This window comes from Camelus ferus, chromosome 1 (assembly GCF_009834535.1).
Source record: "Camelus ferus isolate YT-003-E chromosome 1, BCGSAC_Cfer_1.0, whole genome shotgun sequence".
Taxonomy (NCBI): Eukaryota; Metazoa; Chordata; class Mammalia; order Artiodactyla; family Camelidae; genus Camelus; species Camelus ferus.
In genome coordinates, this window is record NC_045696.1 from 4626691 (window position 1) to 4641512 (window position 14822).

General features: G+C 36.8%; 1 protein-coding gene across 1 annotated transcript in view; it reads left to right on the top strand.

The window, feature by feature from the left end:
• DSCAM (DS cell adhesion molecule) overlaps positions 1–14822 on the top strand; it is a 664279-nt gene that overhangs the window by 101526 nt on the left and 547931 nt on the right. The window contains exon 2 of the mRNA XM_032462442.1: positions 9129–9446. Coding sequence (XP_032318333.1) covers positions 9129–9446 — 318 coding nt within the window. The remainder of the gene's footprint in view (positions 1–9128; positions 9447–14822) is intronic.

Below are 14822 nucleotides of genomic sequence, written 5' to 3' on the forward strand. Positions count from 1 at the left end.
CAACAAAAAACTGATATATCACCCCAATACCAATCAGCACTAAAAAAGAAACTCAGTTTCCAGTTCTCCTTTTGGATTTGATATTTCTCCCTCTAATTCTAGCAGAATTGCTTTGTGTGCTTTAAAGTTCTGATTAGATACTTAAACATTTAGGATTGTTAAGTATTTTTGATGAATCGACCGTTTTATCATTAGAAAGTAACCATTTAGCAATATTCCTTATCCTGAAATCTACTTTGATATTAATGTAGCCACTCCAGCTTTCTTTTGAGTAGTGTTAGACTGGTATGTTTTTCTATCCCTTTTCTTTTAAACTACTTATCTTTTAATTAAAATGGATTTCCTAGATTACATAGAGTTAAATCTTGATTTTTTTCATCCAGTTTGACAATTTCTGCCTTTTAATTGAAGTATTTAGGCCATTTATGTTTAATGTGAACATCAATTTGGTTAGATTTAAATCTACCATCTTGATAATTACTTCCTATTTATTTCATCTACTGTGTTCTTTTTTTTTTCTTTCCTTGTCTCTTTTTGGATTAATGGAATTTTTTAAATTATCAATTTTATCTACAATAATGGTTTGTTTAATGTCTAAGTTTCATTTTGTTTGTTTCTTAAGGTTTGCTTTAGGGTTTACAATATTTGTCTTTAAACTAACATGATCTTCTTTCAAATACTATTATAAAGCAATGTATAATAGAAGAAATTTACAACCATAGATTGTTATTTCCCTCCTCCCACCTGTCTTTGTGCTAATATTGTTATTCATTTTATCTCTCTCTATATAACTTCACAATGTATTATCATCTTTGCTTTAAACAGTAAATTGTCTTTTGATGATTTTTTTAAATGAGGAAATATGTTTGTTATATTTACTCACATATTTATCATTTTTGACATTCTTCATTTCCTTTGAGAAGTCAAAAACTTCTGTCTGGTATCAATTTCCTTTTACCTGAAAGACTTTCTTTAACATTCATTATACTGCTGGTCCACTGTCAGTGAAATCTCTTAGCTTTTGAATATCTGGAAAGTCATTATTTTGCCTTCATTTATGATTTTTTTTTGCTAGGTATAGAATTTTAAATTGAAAGATTTTTTTCTCTTTAAATAATCCTTTAATTTTTTTTCTCCACTTCTGGCTTACTTTGTTTCTGATTAGTTTGTCATCATTCTTACTTTTGTTTTTCTGCATTGTAATGTTTATTTTTTAAAAAATTTGCTGCTTTTAATATTTTTCTGTTTATTGCTGGCTTTCAGCAATTTAATTATGATGTGTCATGGTGTGATTTTCTTCATGCTTTCTTCTGTTTGGTATCCATTAAATTTATGGGATATTTGGGATTTTGACATTCATTAAATTTTGAAAATGTTGGGTATTAATCCACAAAAAAATTTTTCTGTCTGAGTTCTTCCTTCTGGAACTCCAATTATACATATATTAGGCCACATGATATTGTCCCACCTCTCACTGATTTTACGTTTATTGTCTTTGAGCCTTTTTCCTTTGTTTTATTTTTTTGTGTGTGTGTATCTTCTATTTCTTTGCCTTCTGGTTCATTGATATTTTCTTCTACAAAATCTAATTTTCTGTTAATTCCACTTGCCTGTTTTTTACTTCAAGAAATTTTCAATCTCAAGTAGTTTTCATCTCAAGAAGTTTCATTTTGGCTGTTTTTATATTCTCCATTTCTCTCATCAGTATGCCCTTGCTTTCCTCTACTATCTCGAAGATATTGGGATATTTATAACAGCTCTTTTAATGTCCATGCCTGCTAATTCTGTCATCTGTCATTTCTGTGTCTGCTTGTATTGAATAAATTTACTTCTGATAATAGGTCATATTTTCCTACTTGTGTCCAGTTTCTTGGATGCCAGACTGTTGTAAACTTCACATTATCGATTGTTGGATTTTGTTCTTCTTCATTAATCAGCATTGAAATTTATTTGTTGTGCAGTTAAATTACTTGGAATCAATTTAATCTCTTCTGGAATCCATTTGAGGATCCTTTTAAAACCTTGTTATGGTGAGTTTATCTGTTATGGTGACACACTTCTGAGTATTCTGTCTGATACCCCATGCATTAGTTCTTCCACTGTGGCTGGAACATGGACTAGACCCTCCCTGATTTGAGCTTCAGGGATTTTTCTACCTGCTCCATTGTAGTGTTTCTTAGCCAGCATTAGTAGTTTCCTCACACATATGTAAATATCGGTCCACAGCTAAAGACTCATCAAAAGGAATCTTCTTCACACTCTCAAGCTTCTCCAACATGCAGCTTCCTTCTCTTTGCTTTGTAAACTTGGCAGTCTTGACCGCCCCAAGCCTCACATTTGGTCTACTCAACTCAAAAATTCCGCCAAGTTCTTTTTAGAGATGATGTGGTAACTTTCTCCAGGCATTAAGCTGGATGCGAGTGGGGCCCATCTCACTTGTTTCCTTCTTTCACAGCTTACTGCTTTGTATTGACTGAATGTTTACTTGCAGGAGGGTAAATCCAGCTCCTGTTTTGTTGTTTCATCATGGGCAGAGACAGAATTTCATATTTTTAAGTTCTATGTCATTGTGAAGTTTTATCCAATTCTTATTCATGAAGACGGTTGCATTGCTCCTTCAGTGCTGGGGAGTAGACAGAATGATTGAAATGTATTAGAGTTATATGCACAATTGCTATAACAGATAAGCATATTTTTGTAACTTAATTGGAATTATTTTGTAGACAGTTGGAATGCTTTCCAAGTCATTATGAGGACATCCATTTATCTCCTTTCAGATTGTCTAATCAAGATGACATTAAATTTCAAAGTGTTTATTCAAACCTGAAAACATTCTGGAGTCTCAGAATGAGCTGACGGTTATACTTTCTAGATAATGTCTACCTAAGGCTTAGGTGTATTTCTTTTCATTTTGGAAGGCCTTTATAGAAGTAATTCATTTTACTAAGCCTATCCACTCACATTTTCCTATGAAATCAATAAAAGTGTTTTGGTCCTAAATGGGTTTTCCATTCCAAATAAAAATACCCAATTTGCAAATCTAATAGTCTGTTTTAGTTTTTATGTTTTCTGATATCTGTGGAGCAACTGACACTGTTGAAAACTGTTGGTTGACTTTTCAAAATGCTGTCCTTTTCCTAAGAGCTTCATTCTCTCTAGGATTTGGGCTATGGATCTCATAATTTCTTCTTTATCTTTATATTTCTTTCTTTTCCCATTTCTTTAAAATATTTAATGTTTTAATTGAAGTATAGAATACATACATAGAAGTATGCATATAACAGAGTACATCTCAATGAAATTTTCATCAGCTGAGCACATCAGTGTACCCAACACCCAGATCAAGAAAATGAACACAGCCAGCAGCCTGTGCCCCCTCATACCATTTCTGTTCTCCATGTCCATCTCCCACCCCATGAAAACCATTATCCTGACTCTTAACATCATAGGTTAATTTTTCCTAGTTTATGCTTGATATAAATGGAATAATATAATATGTACTCTTGTGTTTATTTACTTTTCTTCAACATTATGGCTTTGAGATTCATAATATTTTTGTTTGTCATTGTAGTTATTTCATTCTTATTTTTGTATATTGATTCAGTGTGCAAATAGATCACAATATATTTATCAATTTTTTTGACTATTGATGGATATTTGAGTGATTTCCAGTTTGGGACTCACAAATAGTACTGCTATGAATATTCCAGTGTGCATTTTTTGTGAGCATATGCATACATTCAGTTGGATAAATACCTACCAGTTGAATTGTTGAGTCATAAGGTATGATTAGGTTTAGCTGTAGTAAATACTGATGAACTGCTTTCCAGAACAGTTTTATCAGTTTACGTTCCTGCTTGCAGTGTGTGTGTGTTTCATGTTGCTCCACATCCTTGAGACACTCAGTATATCCTATTTTTTCCATTTCAGTCATTCAGACAAGTGTGTAGTGGTAACTCCTTAATTTGCAGTTCCCTGATAACTAGTGACATTGAATATTTTTCCATGTGCTTATTGGCCATTTATACATTGCAGTTTGTGAAGTGACCATCTAAGTCTTTTGCCCATTTTTTAATAGATTATTTTTTCTTATTGACATGTAGGAGTTCATTATGTATTTGGCGTGCAAGTCTATGGTCCCATATCCTTTGCTCACCTTTTATATATTAACTATCTCTGAGGATCCATCATTGGTTTTTGTCTCTTCTGATTCTTTACATTCTTCTTGGTGTATCTCACCCAGTGGTTGGCTTCAGCTTCCCGAAGTGTAGACTCTCTCTGAGACCTCACACACCCCTGTCCTCAACTTGCTAGTGGGTGGCCGAAGGGTCAGTGCCCACTTAACCTCAGTAGAGCTAACGTTGTTTACCCAGCTGGCTCTGCCCTGTATGTTCTCTGCGCAGCTCACTGTAACTATGCAATCAGGCATATTCACTTATTTCTTGTCCTCACTCTCATTACTTCCATGCCTTGCCCATGAATTCTGGCAGATCGTATCAGACATATCTGTATAGTTGGGTTTTCTCCTCCCTTCACACCACCCATGCCCAGGAAGGACTGGGCCACTCCCACAGCAGACTTCCTGCCTCTAGTCTTCACTCCTCATCTACCCAGTGTTTACTTTCTAAAACTATATTCCATAAAATTGCTTGTTCTATTTCAAAACTTTCATTGACTGTTTTTAAAGCAACTTTATTGAGGTATAATTTACACATAAAACCTTTCACTTATTTGTACATTTCAGGGGTTTTTGTTAGTCAATTCTCAGGTATGTACAACCTTTGCCACAGTCAGTTTTAGACCATTTTAATCATCTCAGGAAGACACTCTGTGTCTGTCACCCTCCTCCCCATTCACCCTCACCTCCACCCTTAAGTAAACCACTCGTCCACTTTCTGTCTCTATATAGAGTTCCCTTTTCGGGGCATTTCACGTGAGTGTAATCATGTAGTATGTGCTCTTTTGTGACTTACTCTTTTCACTTAGCATAATGTCATTAGGAGTCATCCCTGAGTATAACACACGTCAGGGTTTCGTTTCTCTTTATTGCTGAGTATAATTCCGTTGCATGGGTATACCACATTTTGTTCATCCATTCTTCAGTTGATGGACACTTGAGTTGTTTCCACATTGACTATTAGATATAATACTGCTTTCAGCATTTGTACACAAGTTTTTGCACAGACATGTGTTCATTCCTCTTGGATGTATGCCTAGGGATGGGGCTCCCTATTGTCCCCAGAATTAAGCACATGCTTCTTAGCTTGAGGTCTGACACGCTTATGATCTAGACTTCACAATAAACTTTTGAAATGGAAGCTTCCAAGGATCACCCTTCAAACCTTGGGCATAAGCATATCCCAAGGCTTTAGCAAGTGACAGGTACTTGCTAGGTGCTGAGTAAGTATGTACAGAAGCAGTGATTATTAAGACCCTGAAGCTTCCTCTACAAGATTCTGTGTGACTGTCAGTTCTGCCCTGAAGTTCCTGGTATCCAGTATCTTCTGACTTTTCTCCTGCCTGTGACAACTCAGTGTCCTAACATGTCTTTGCCCTCTGCCTAGAATACGCTTTCCCTTCTCCTTTGGGAAGCTTTCCTCATTTTCCCCAGGTTGGGTTAATTTCTCCATCATTTATGTTTCTGTAGCACTTTGTTGCTAATTCTGTCACAACACTCAGCAAACAGTTATCTTTGATCTCCTAACATGAGCATGGCACCCTCTAGACCAAAAATTCCTTGAGAGCAGTAACATGACTCCTACAGATCTGTGTAACTGAGACCTTGCACAGGGCCTTGCACATAACAGTTGCTCAATAAATACTGTTGCATGAATGAATGCTCATGGCATTGCTTCCTGTACAGTTTCTCCCACATTTCTTCCTTTCACTTTGCCGTATTTGAATTTTAAAGAAAGCAATATTGACTTATTTTTCTTTTTAGAGTAACATTCTCCTTTCTGTTTATCACTGGAGCCTTGGTTATACCATCTGTTATAATGATATAAAATATGGAGAAATCTGCATGCGAAGAAACAGTTCTCCAGAGCCCCTTCCTTTAGTGCCCTTAGTGTTCATACCCCAGGATTTTATACCTTGAATCTCACAACAATATTCTACAAAATGTTTTGTTTAGCTTTTCTGTTAATAAACTGCAATTATTTTTAAGGAACTTTCATATATACACACAATTCACATTAAGATTGCCTGTGCCCTTACTGGAGGGAGCAAATGTTACTGTATTTAAAGTGCATGCAGCCCTCCATAAAATGAAGTACCATTGTTTAAGCAGATGGATGGTCCCTTAGATGGAAGAAATAAAAGCTGTTGGAATATAGTTTGGGTTTTCTTTTGCTTGTGGCCATATGATGTGTATCTTAGAGAATGAGTTTATGTTACATTATTAAGCTCAGTGGTGTGAAATAGAAAGACTCATGTGAAATACCTAAAAAAATGTAAGGAGAAGTGACAGTAATCCCCCACAGGTCACTTATCTCTTTAACTACTAGGATTAAACATTTATTTTGCATTTTTCTCACAGTCATTTAAATAATTTCATAAGCTGAGTCTTAGAATGTGGCTTACAAGATGAAACTCTACATTTAATTAAGAAATATTTTTATACACACTTATATTTTCAAAAACTGCCATTCTTAACAAGGCTATTTTTATGATACAAGAGAGCAAATTCCAGTATGACTAAATTTCATTTAGTTTGAATTACCCACAGTTCAGTTGACAGACTAGTAATGTGGGGAGGGGAAAGAATGAATCTGGGTGGAATTAATTAGCCTCAAGAGTGACAGTTACCTCATTCCTAACAGTATGTTTTGGGTAATGTCTAATTCCTAGAAAACTCAAAATCACAGTGGTACTATCAGCATTTTTATTTGAGTGGAAAGCTGCAGTGTTTAACTGATAACTATGCTTCTGGTCTGAACTAATTTCTTAGTTAGAAATGATGTTGATATTCTGATTTATGGAGCATTGCTAAAGACTTTGGTTATGTTTCGGGGAGAAAACCATCAAATGATTACTATTTGATGAACACCACTGCCTGGCTTCTCTTTGAGAAAAATCTGTCACTTTTATAAAGTGTATTTTTCTCCACTATCTTTTGACAAATGGCGTTCACTCTGCTGCCAGCTCAGAGATAGCCAGTACTGGCCATGGGGCAAACTCATGGTCCTTCTGGTGACAGAGACCGAGAGAAAGCGGATGGATGTCCAAGTAAGATATCTGGAGGGCAGCAAATCTCATGAATACAGCTCCCCCAAGACTGGGCTTTGTACAGTAAGGACAGCCATATGATGAAATAAAACCTGCATCAGGAAGACTGAGTCCTGGTTCTGCAACCTCCTAGCCTTGAATTCTGGCTCAAGTGACTCCTCTGAGTCTCCACCTCATCTTCTGCAGAGAAGAACCTGTGCTCACCTGGCAGGGCTGTTGTTCACAAGAGTAAATGAAATAACACCTTGAGTTTCATGACATGGCCAGGTACGGTGTGGGCATAATAAATGTTACTCTCATCTCTGCCCAGTGACATGAATTCCAATGTCTAGGGCTTCTTTTTTCTCTTGTGAATATGTGACTGGGTATGCACTTGTTTTTAGAAAGCCATATATAAGCACAGACATCTGGGAAGTAGGTCTTCATGGCGTTTTTACATCTTTTGTTTAATTTTTGGATTCTACAAGTTAATTTTCTTTGGTTCACATAAAGGATACTCCATAAATGAATGAGGCATTCAATAAATGAAAAAGCCAAATGTATGTGAACAGGTTTGCAGACATTTTATTTGTAGTAATCAAAACAGAAACAACTTAAGTAGCCCAGATTAGGGAAATAGTTTAGAAAATCATATTATATAAAATGTCCATACCCATGTAACTTACAGTCCACTATCTATATCTGATGTTCCTCTGCATCCAAAGATTCAACTACCTGCAGATAGTGTAATACTGTAAAACAGTCTGTATGTAAGTGGACCCATGCAGTTCAAACTGATGTTGTCCAGGGTCAGCTGTACTTGTGAAGTCTGTGAAACATGGCATTATGTACATGAAGTAATGTTAAGAGAATGAAGCAGAATCTGTAACAACTGCATGTTTTATGTATGCACATTATGACATAGTTTAATTATATGGGCATGTAGGCAGATGGATCAGAAGAGAAAAATTGAAACAGAATCTGTCATAGGCTGGTGGAATTGAATGTTACTTTTGTCAAAGTTCTCTTTATTAGTGCTACATATTTTCAATGAAAAATGCATTGCTAGTATCTGCAGATACTAACTACTATATAAAAATAGATGAACAGTAAGGACCTACTGTATCGCACAGGGAATGATATTCAGTATCTTGTAGTAGCCTATAATGAAAAAAATATGAGAAGGAATATGTGTATGTGTAACTGAATCTCTAAGCTGTATACCAGGAATTAGCACGTTGTAAACCAACTATGCTTCAATAAAAAATATATTTTAAAAATGCATTTGTTTTTTTAAAAAAATGCATTGTTAATTGGACACTATGTTCAGAAAACCAACTGTGCTTTTTAAAATGCTTTACGTATGATCTTTAATTTTAATTAAAAAAACTGTGATGAATTTCACTCAGAATTAGCTCTCAATGTACCTTTCAACCAGAGCAGTTTGATCCTAGCAACTAGATTTAGTCATTCAGTCAGTACCTTCTTATTAAGTACCCACTGGCTGTTCTGCTCTGTGCCCTATTCAATAGTGTGAGCAAATCATGGCATTGCTCTTAATGGGCCTTTTGTTCTTGAGGGCCTATATCATTCAATAAATGAATACGAAATGCACAATGTAAATTCCAGTAGTGGTCAGTATCTTGGAGATGGAACAGGGTGTGGGGCAGGGGGTTGAAGAGTAATCTTTTCAAAGTTAAGATCCAGGATAACTTAGCCTGTGGACAAAATATGAGATAAACATGGGCCACATTTTTCAGTACTGGCCTCTCTGTCTATAATAGATTGAGCAATTTTGAATTATTTCGGTGTAGATTAGCCTCATGACAGTTTCTCAGCATAACCACCTGAGGCCAAGCTGATTGAAGGATGAGTTCAGAAGGTGCACTTTACTGACATATTCTTGTGTTGTCTTCTTGTAGTTTTCAGTGAGGACCTTCACTCCAGCCTCTACTTTGTCAATGCATCTCTGCAAGAGGTAGTGTTTGCGAGCACCACGGGGACCCTGGTGCCCTGCCCCGCTGCAGGCATCCCTCCTGTGTCTCTCAGATGGTACCTAGCTACGGGTGAGGAGATCTACGATGTCCCCGGGATCCGCCACGTCCACCCCAACGGCACTCTCCAAATCTTCCCCTTCCCTCCTTCAAGCTTTAGTACCTTAATCCATGATAATACTTACTATTGCACAGCTGAAAATCCTTCAGGGAAAATTAGAAGTCAGGATGTCCACATCAAGGCTGGTGAGTACGGTTCCTTGAACTTTGTTCCTTCTGTGCCTGCCGGGGATCTGGATGAGTAATGACAGACAATATGCCAACAGCTGAGAACCCATGAAAATCCTCTCATTTGTCCACTCTTCTAATGGCTGCTTTGAGATGTCAGAGCATCTCTTGACTGGATCCTAGAGTGCCTTATTTACTGTTGGAACTAAAACTCAAATTAGTGGTTCTCGTCCTCAGTGAAACAAATATACAGATTCCTCTAAATTCACCTGTAGCTTTTTTCTTGCTGAGGTATTTCTATTTTTAGTCAACGTTTTTGCTGTTTGAACAAAGACATGTCAAGAACAACCCCATTCAATGCAGACATATTCCCTAACAACCCTGTTTCTGTAAATCACCAAACACTGAAAAAGGGAGAAATCCTTCAGTGGAACTAACATTAAGTTTGCAATACCATTCTTGGGTCAGTTTTAATGTAGTCACTCAACAAATACTCCTTGAGCTTCTGTTTTGATTCAGGCACTGTGCCAGGTACACAGGGTGGATGGGGGGAAAAGCATGGGTTCCTTCCTCACAGAACTTATGTTCTAATGAGGGAGTCAGACAATGGACAAATAAATCAAGTTGGGTCACAGTTATAATGGAAAGTTGGCTTCTGTTCCAGGCATTATGGTATTTTCTGAGGATGTTGTAAAAAAAAATGGGGAGAGAAAAAGTCATCAGCTGAGAATCAGTGGAAATCCTATCATCAGTTCAGTCTAATACTGACTGAGATGCTGCTTTGAGATGTCAGAGCATCTTTTGACTGGATTTTGGAGTGCTTCACGTTGCTGGAACTAGAACTTGAAATTAATGATATCAAGTCGATAAGGTCTAAACTATATCCCAAACTTACTGTATTTTAACTAATTGATACTAAGTTTTAGTATTTCACACCCATTGTGTTTGCTTTCATGTCCCCCTCTCTGCTCTTTCCCCTATGACTCCATCCTAAAGGCAGGCAGCAGGGGAGTAGGGAGGGCAAAGGGAGAACAGTGGACAAGGAATTGATGGAATAAAACTGTTGCATCAGTGTTTATTGTTAGTGAAACAGTATCAATCTAATATTGTTACAGTCTTTGTGAAGTTTTTAAAAAAAGGCTCTTTTAACATTTTTGACTGTCACATGTTAAAGTGCTGTCAATAAATAAACCCTGAATCGATTACATTCCTTTTAACATCATACTGCATTTTTTAAATTGCCATTGCTACAAGCCAAACCAGGAATACAATCTGAGGTTCAGAGACGTTGACGGTTATACATACAGGACACAGTGTCATTCTGTACCTTTAATAAAGCCCAGAAAATAATAAACGCAGCTAGACTCCAGTTAGCAAACAATGTTGCTACCTTTCTTAAAGCTTAGCCTTCCAAATACTATGGTAGACTGACATTGTATAATGATGGGGTAAAGAAAATGTGACTTTGATTATTGTCTTAGGCACCAGGTAGCTGGGGGAGCTTTGTAATAATTTCTGCAGCAAGTGTGAAGGTGCTACTTGAAGTCATCACAACATGAACATAATATGAGATGTTTCTGAATTCCTGCATGTGATCTCTTTGATGTAAGCAATCAAACATCAGACTACGACTCGTTCTGCTAGCTAGTCATTTCCCAACTCTAGCTTGATCTCCATGACATGCTCATGAATCCAAGACTTGCATGAAAATGCGGTTAAGAAAGGGAGAAAAACATTGGCTTTAATCAATTGGCGTTGTGAAAAGTTGATACCCCAAATAATTAAAATAAAGCACATGAAATTTGTATAGGAACTTCTAAGGCTGACAAACAGGGAGACATAGTGAATGCCTTCTCCCTGGCAGGCTGACAAGGTTAATGATGTGTCATAAAAACATTTTTATAAACTACAAAGTACCACTTATAGTAAAACCTGAAACTTCAAACAGCTATACTTGTAGGTGTTAATCTGTTATTTCTGCCTTGGGTTTCCTGTCAGATAAAAGAATTAAATGCTTACTTCTGTTTTAACTGCTGTTTTCTAAATTTGTCATGGAATGGACCATGTGAGTTTTAGAGGGGTGGAAATTCCTCCATCTTATCTGACATCTATGCGGCCTTCCCCCTTCCATGCTGCCGCATGCTTGCTGTTTATGTGCTGGTGTTCTTACACCTGAGTCTGTCGTACACACCACTGCCATGTCAGTTAGAACACACAAGACCGATAGTCATGTTGCCCAAATGAAATCTCTTTTCTCATTTAATTTTACAACTTCTTATGAGCACATTATGGTTGCAGTAGCCTTTTAGATTATTTATTGGGTGCTTGAAAATCTGGTTTCACCATTGTTATGTCGATGCTAGTACAGAGCTGGATGTCTATTTGGAAGGTCAGGTAAGGGATATTTATGTTACTCAGTGATGGCTGTACTGCAGGTTTGAGCAGAACGACTCAGGGCGTATTCTCCAAAATGTCTCAGTGTCCCTCTCGACTGGCATTGTGGTTTTCCTGGAATAATCCATTAGGTAAAATGGCCTCATAATCTCTCCTTTGGAAGTACATGGAATTCTTATTTTTAACAGTTTTCAGTGACTTTGATTTAGGTCTGACTGTCAACAAAACAAGAAAGGTTCATCCATCGTCTCCTTAATCAGCAATCCTAGTTCTCCTTTAAATAAAATGCTTTCTTGCCCTTTTTGTTCTGAGGACTGAAGTACAGATGGGCGACTTGAAACAGCACTGCCCTGCTGTGTTATGTTTCTCCTTAGCAAATAGTAATTAGCTACATGACCTTGGGCAAGTCAAAACATTTCTAGTGATTGTTCTCTCCTTAGTAAATTGTGGTTAATAACGTTTGACTGGGGCTTCTGCTTATGGCCAAGATAGAGTAGCAGAGACCAAATTTACCCATTTATCTGAAACAACAACAGCACACAGACAAAACATAAAAAGCAACAGTTTTCAAGACTGGCCATCAGTTGGTGAAGGAAAGTGGTCCGTGAGAAACTGGAAGAAACAGCTGAGCCCAGTGATTGCCCCGGTTTACTGCCTTAAGTTTCCAGATAGAGGACAGAATCACCTGCATTTGAAATTTACAGTGGCTTTATTCATACTTGCCAAAAATTGGACACAACAAAGATGTATTTCAGCATGTGAATGAAGAGTGACAGATCCTCTCCTTGACTAAACTTGAGTCAGGCTCCTCTGAGCCCTTTTCTTGAATAGTCCTTGACCTTGACCTTCTGTGTCTGTTATCCCTGAGCCCAGTTTTAGCAAGAATCCTGCTAAGTCATTCCCCACCTTTGATACCTGATCACTCTTGACATCCAGTCATGTTTATCATCTTACCTTTGATGTGAATAAGTCTTGGGCCTGCCTTTGGCAAGAATCTCCTCAACCTTGATGTCTCCTCTTAGTAATTTTCCATCCACTAACCCCCTCACTCTGCTTGTTGGCTATAAATCCTCACTTGTTCTTACTATATTTGGAGTTGAGAAAAAATTCTCTCTCAACTGGAATATTCATGAGCCCTATTGCAAAAGTCTTGAGTAAAGTCATCCTTTACATTTTAACAAGTATCAGAAATAATTTTTCTTTAACAATAAGCAAACTAGTATATCCATGCAATGGAGTGTTAGTGATAGAAAGAAATGAGCTATCAAACCACGAAAAGACATGGAGGAAACTTAAATGCATACTATTATGTGAAAGCAGCCAATCTGAAAAGGCTGTATACTGTGTGATTCGAACTATATGACATTGTGGAAGAGTCAAAACTGTGGAGACAGTAAAAAGATCAGTCATTACCAGGGGTTGGAGGAGGGAAGGAAGGTGAATAAGTGGATCACTGGACATTTTTAGGGCAGTGAAACTATTCTATATAATACTTTAATGGCAGACACATGACATTATTCATAGAACTGTGCAGCACAGATTGAACCTCAGTGTAAACCATGGACTTTGGTTAATAGTAATGTCTAAATATTGGTTCATTAACTACAACAAATGTATCACACTAATGCAAATTGCTAATAATGAGAGAAACTGTAGGGTGTGGGGACAGGTATATGGGAACTATCTCTACTTTTAGTGAAATTTTTCTTTAAACTTAAAAATGCTCTTAAAAAGTATTCAAAAAATTGAAAAATGCTTTTTTTAATTAAAATCTTTTATTGATTTATAATAATTTTACAATGTTGTGTCAAATTCCAGTGTAGAGCACAATTTTTCAGTTATACATGAACATATATATATTCATTGTCACATTTTTTTCTCTGTGAGCTACCATAAGATCTTGTGTACATTTCCCTGTGCTATACAGTATAATCTTGTTTATCTATTCTACAATTTTGAAATCCTGTCTGTCCCTTCCCACCCTCCGCCCCATTGGCAACCACAAGTTTGTATTCTATGTCTATGAGTCTGTTTCTGTTCAGTATTTATGCTTTGTTTGTTTGTTTGTTTGTTTGTTTTAGATTCCACATATGAGCAATCTCATATGGTATTTTTCTTTCTCTTTCTGACTTACTTCACTTAGAATGACATTCTCCAGTAGCATCCATGTTGCTGCAAATGGCGTTATGTTGTTGGTTTTTATGGCTGAGTAGTATTCCATTGTATAAATATACCATATCTTCTTTATCCAGTCATCTGTTGATGGACATTGAGGCTGTCTCCATGTCTTGGCTATTGTAAATAGTGCTGCTATGAACATTGGGGTGCAGGTGTCATCCTGAAGTAGGGTTCCTTCTGGATATATGCCCAGGAGTGGGATTCCTGGGTCATACGGTAAGTCTTTTCCTAGTCTTTTGAGGAATCTCCATACTGTTTTCCACAGTGGCTGCACCAAACTGCATTCCCACCAGCAGTGTAGGAGGGTTCCTCTTTCTCCACAGCCTCTCCAGCATTTGTCATTTATGGATTTTTGAATGATGGCCATTCTGACTGATGTGAGGTGATACCTGATTGTAGTTTTGATTTGCATTTCTCTGATAATTAGTGATATTGAGCATTTTTTCATGTGCCTATTGATCATTTATATGTCTTCCTTGGAGAATTGCTTGTTTAAGTCTTTTGCCCATTTTTGGATTGGGTTGTTTGGTTGTTTCTTATGAAGTTGTATGAGCTGCTTATATATTCTGGAGATCAAGCGTTTGTTGGTTTCATTTGCAAAAATTTTCTCCCATTCTGTAGTTTGTCTTTTTGTTTTACTTATGCTTCAAGTAGCTTAATATACAAATAGAATAGGAACATATGTCCCAAAGGAATAGATGTTGAAATAAAAAACAATGTAGAAGAAAGATTAGCCAAAATTTTCCAAATTTGATGAAAAGTATAAACCCACAGATACAAGGAGCTCAACAAACCTCAAGCACAAGATACATAAAGAGAAAT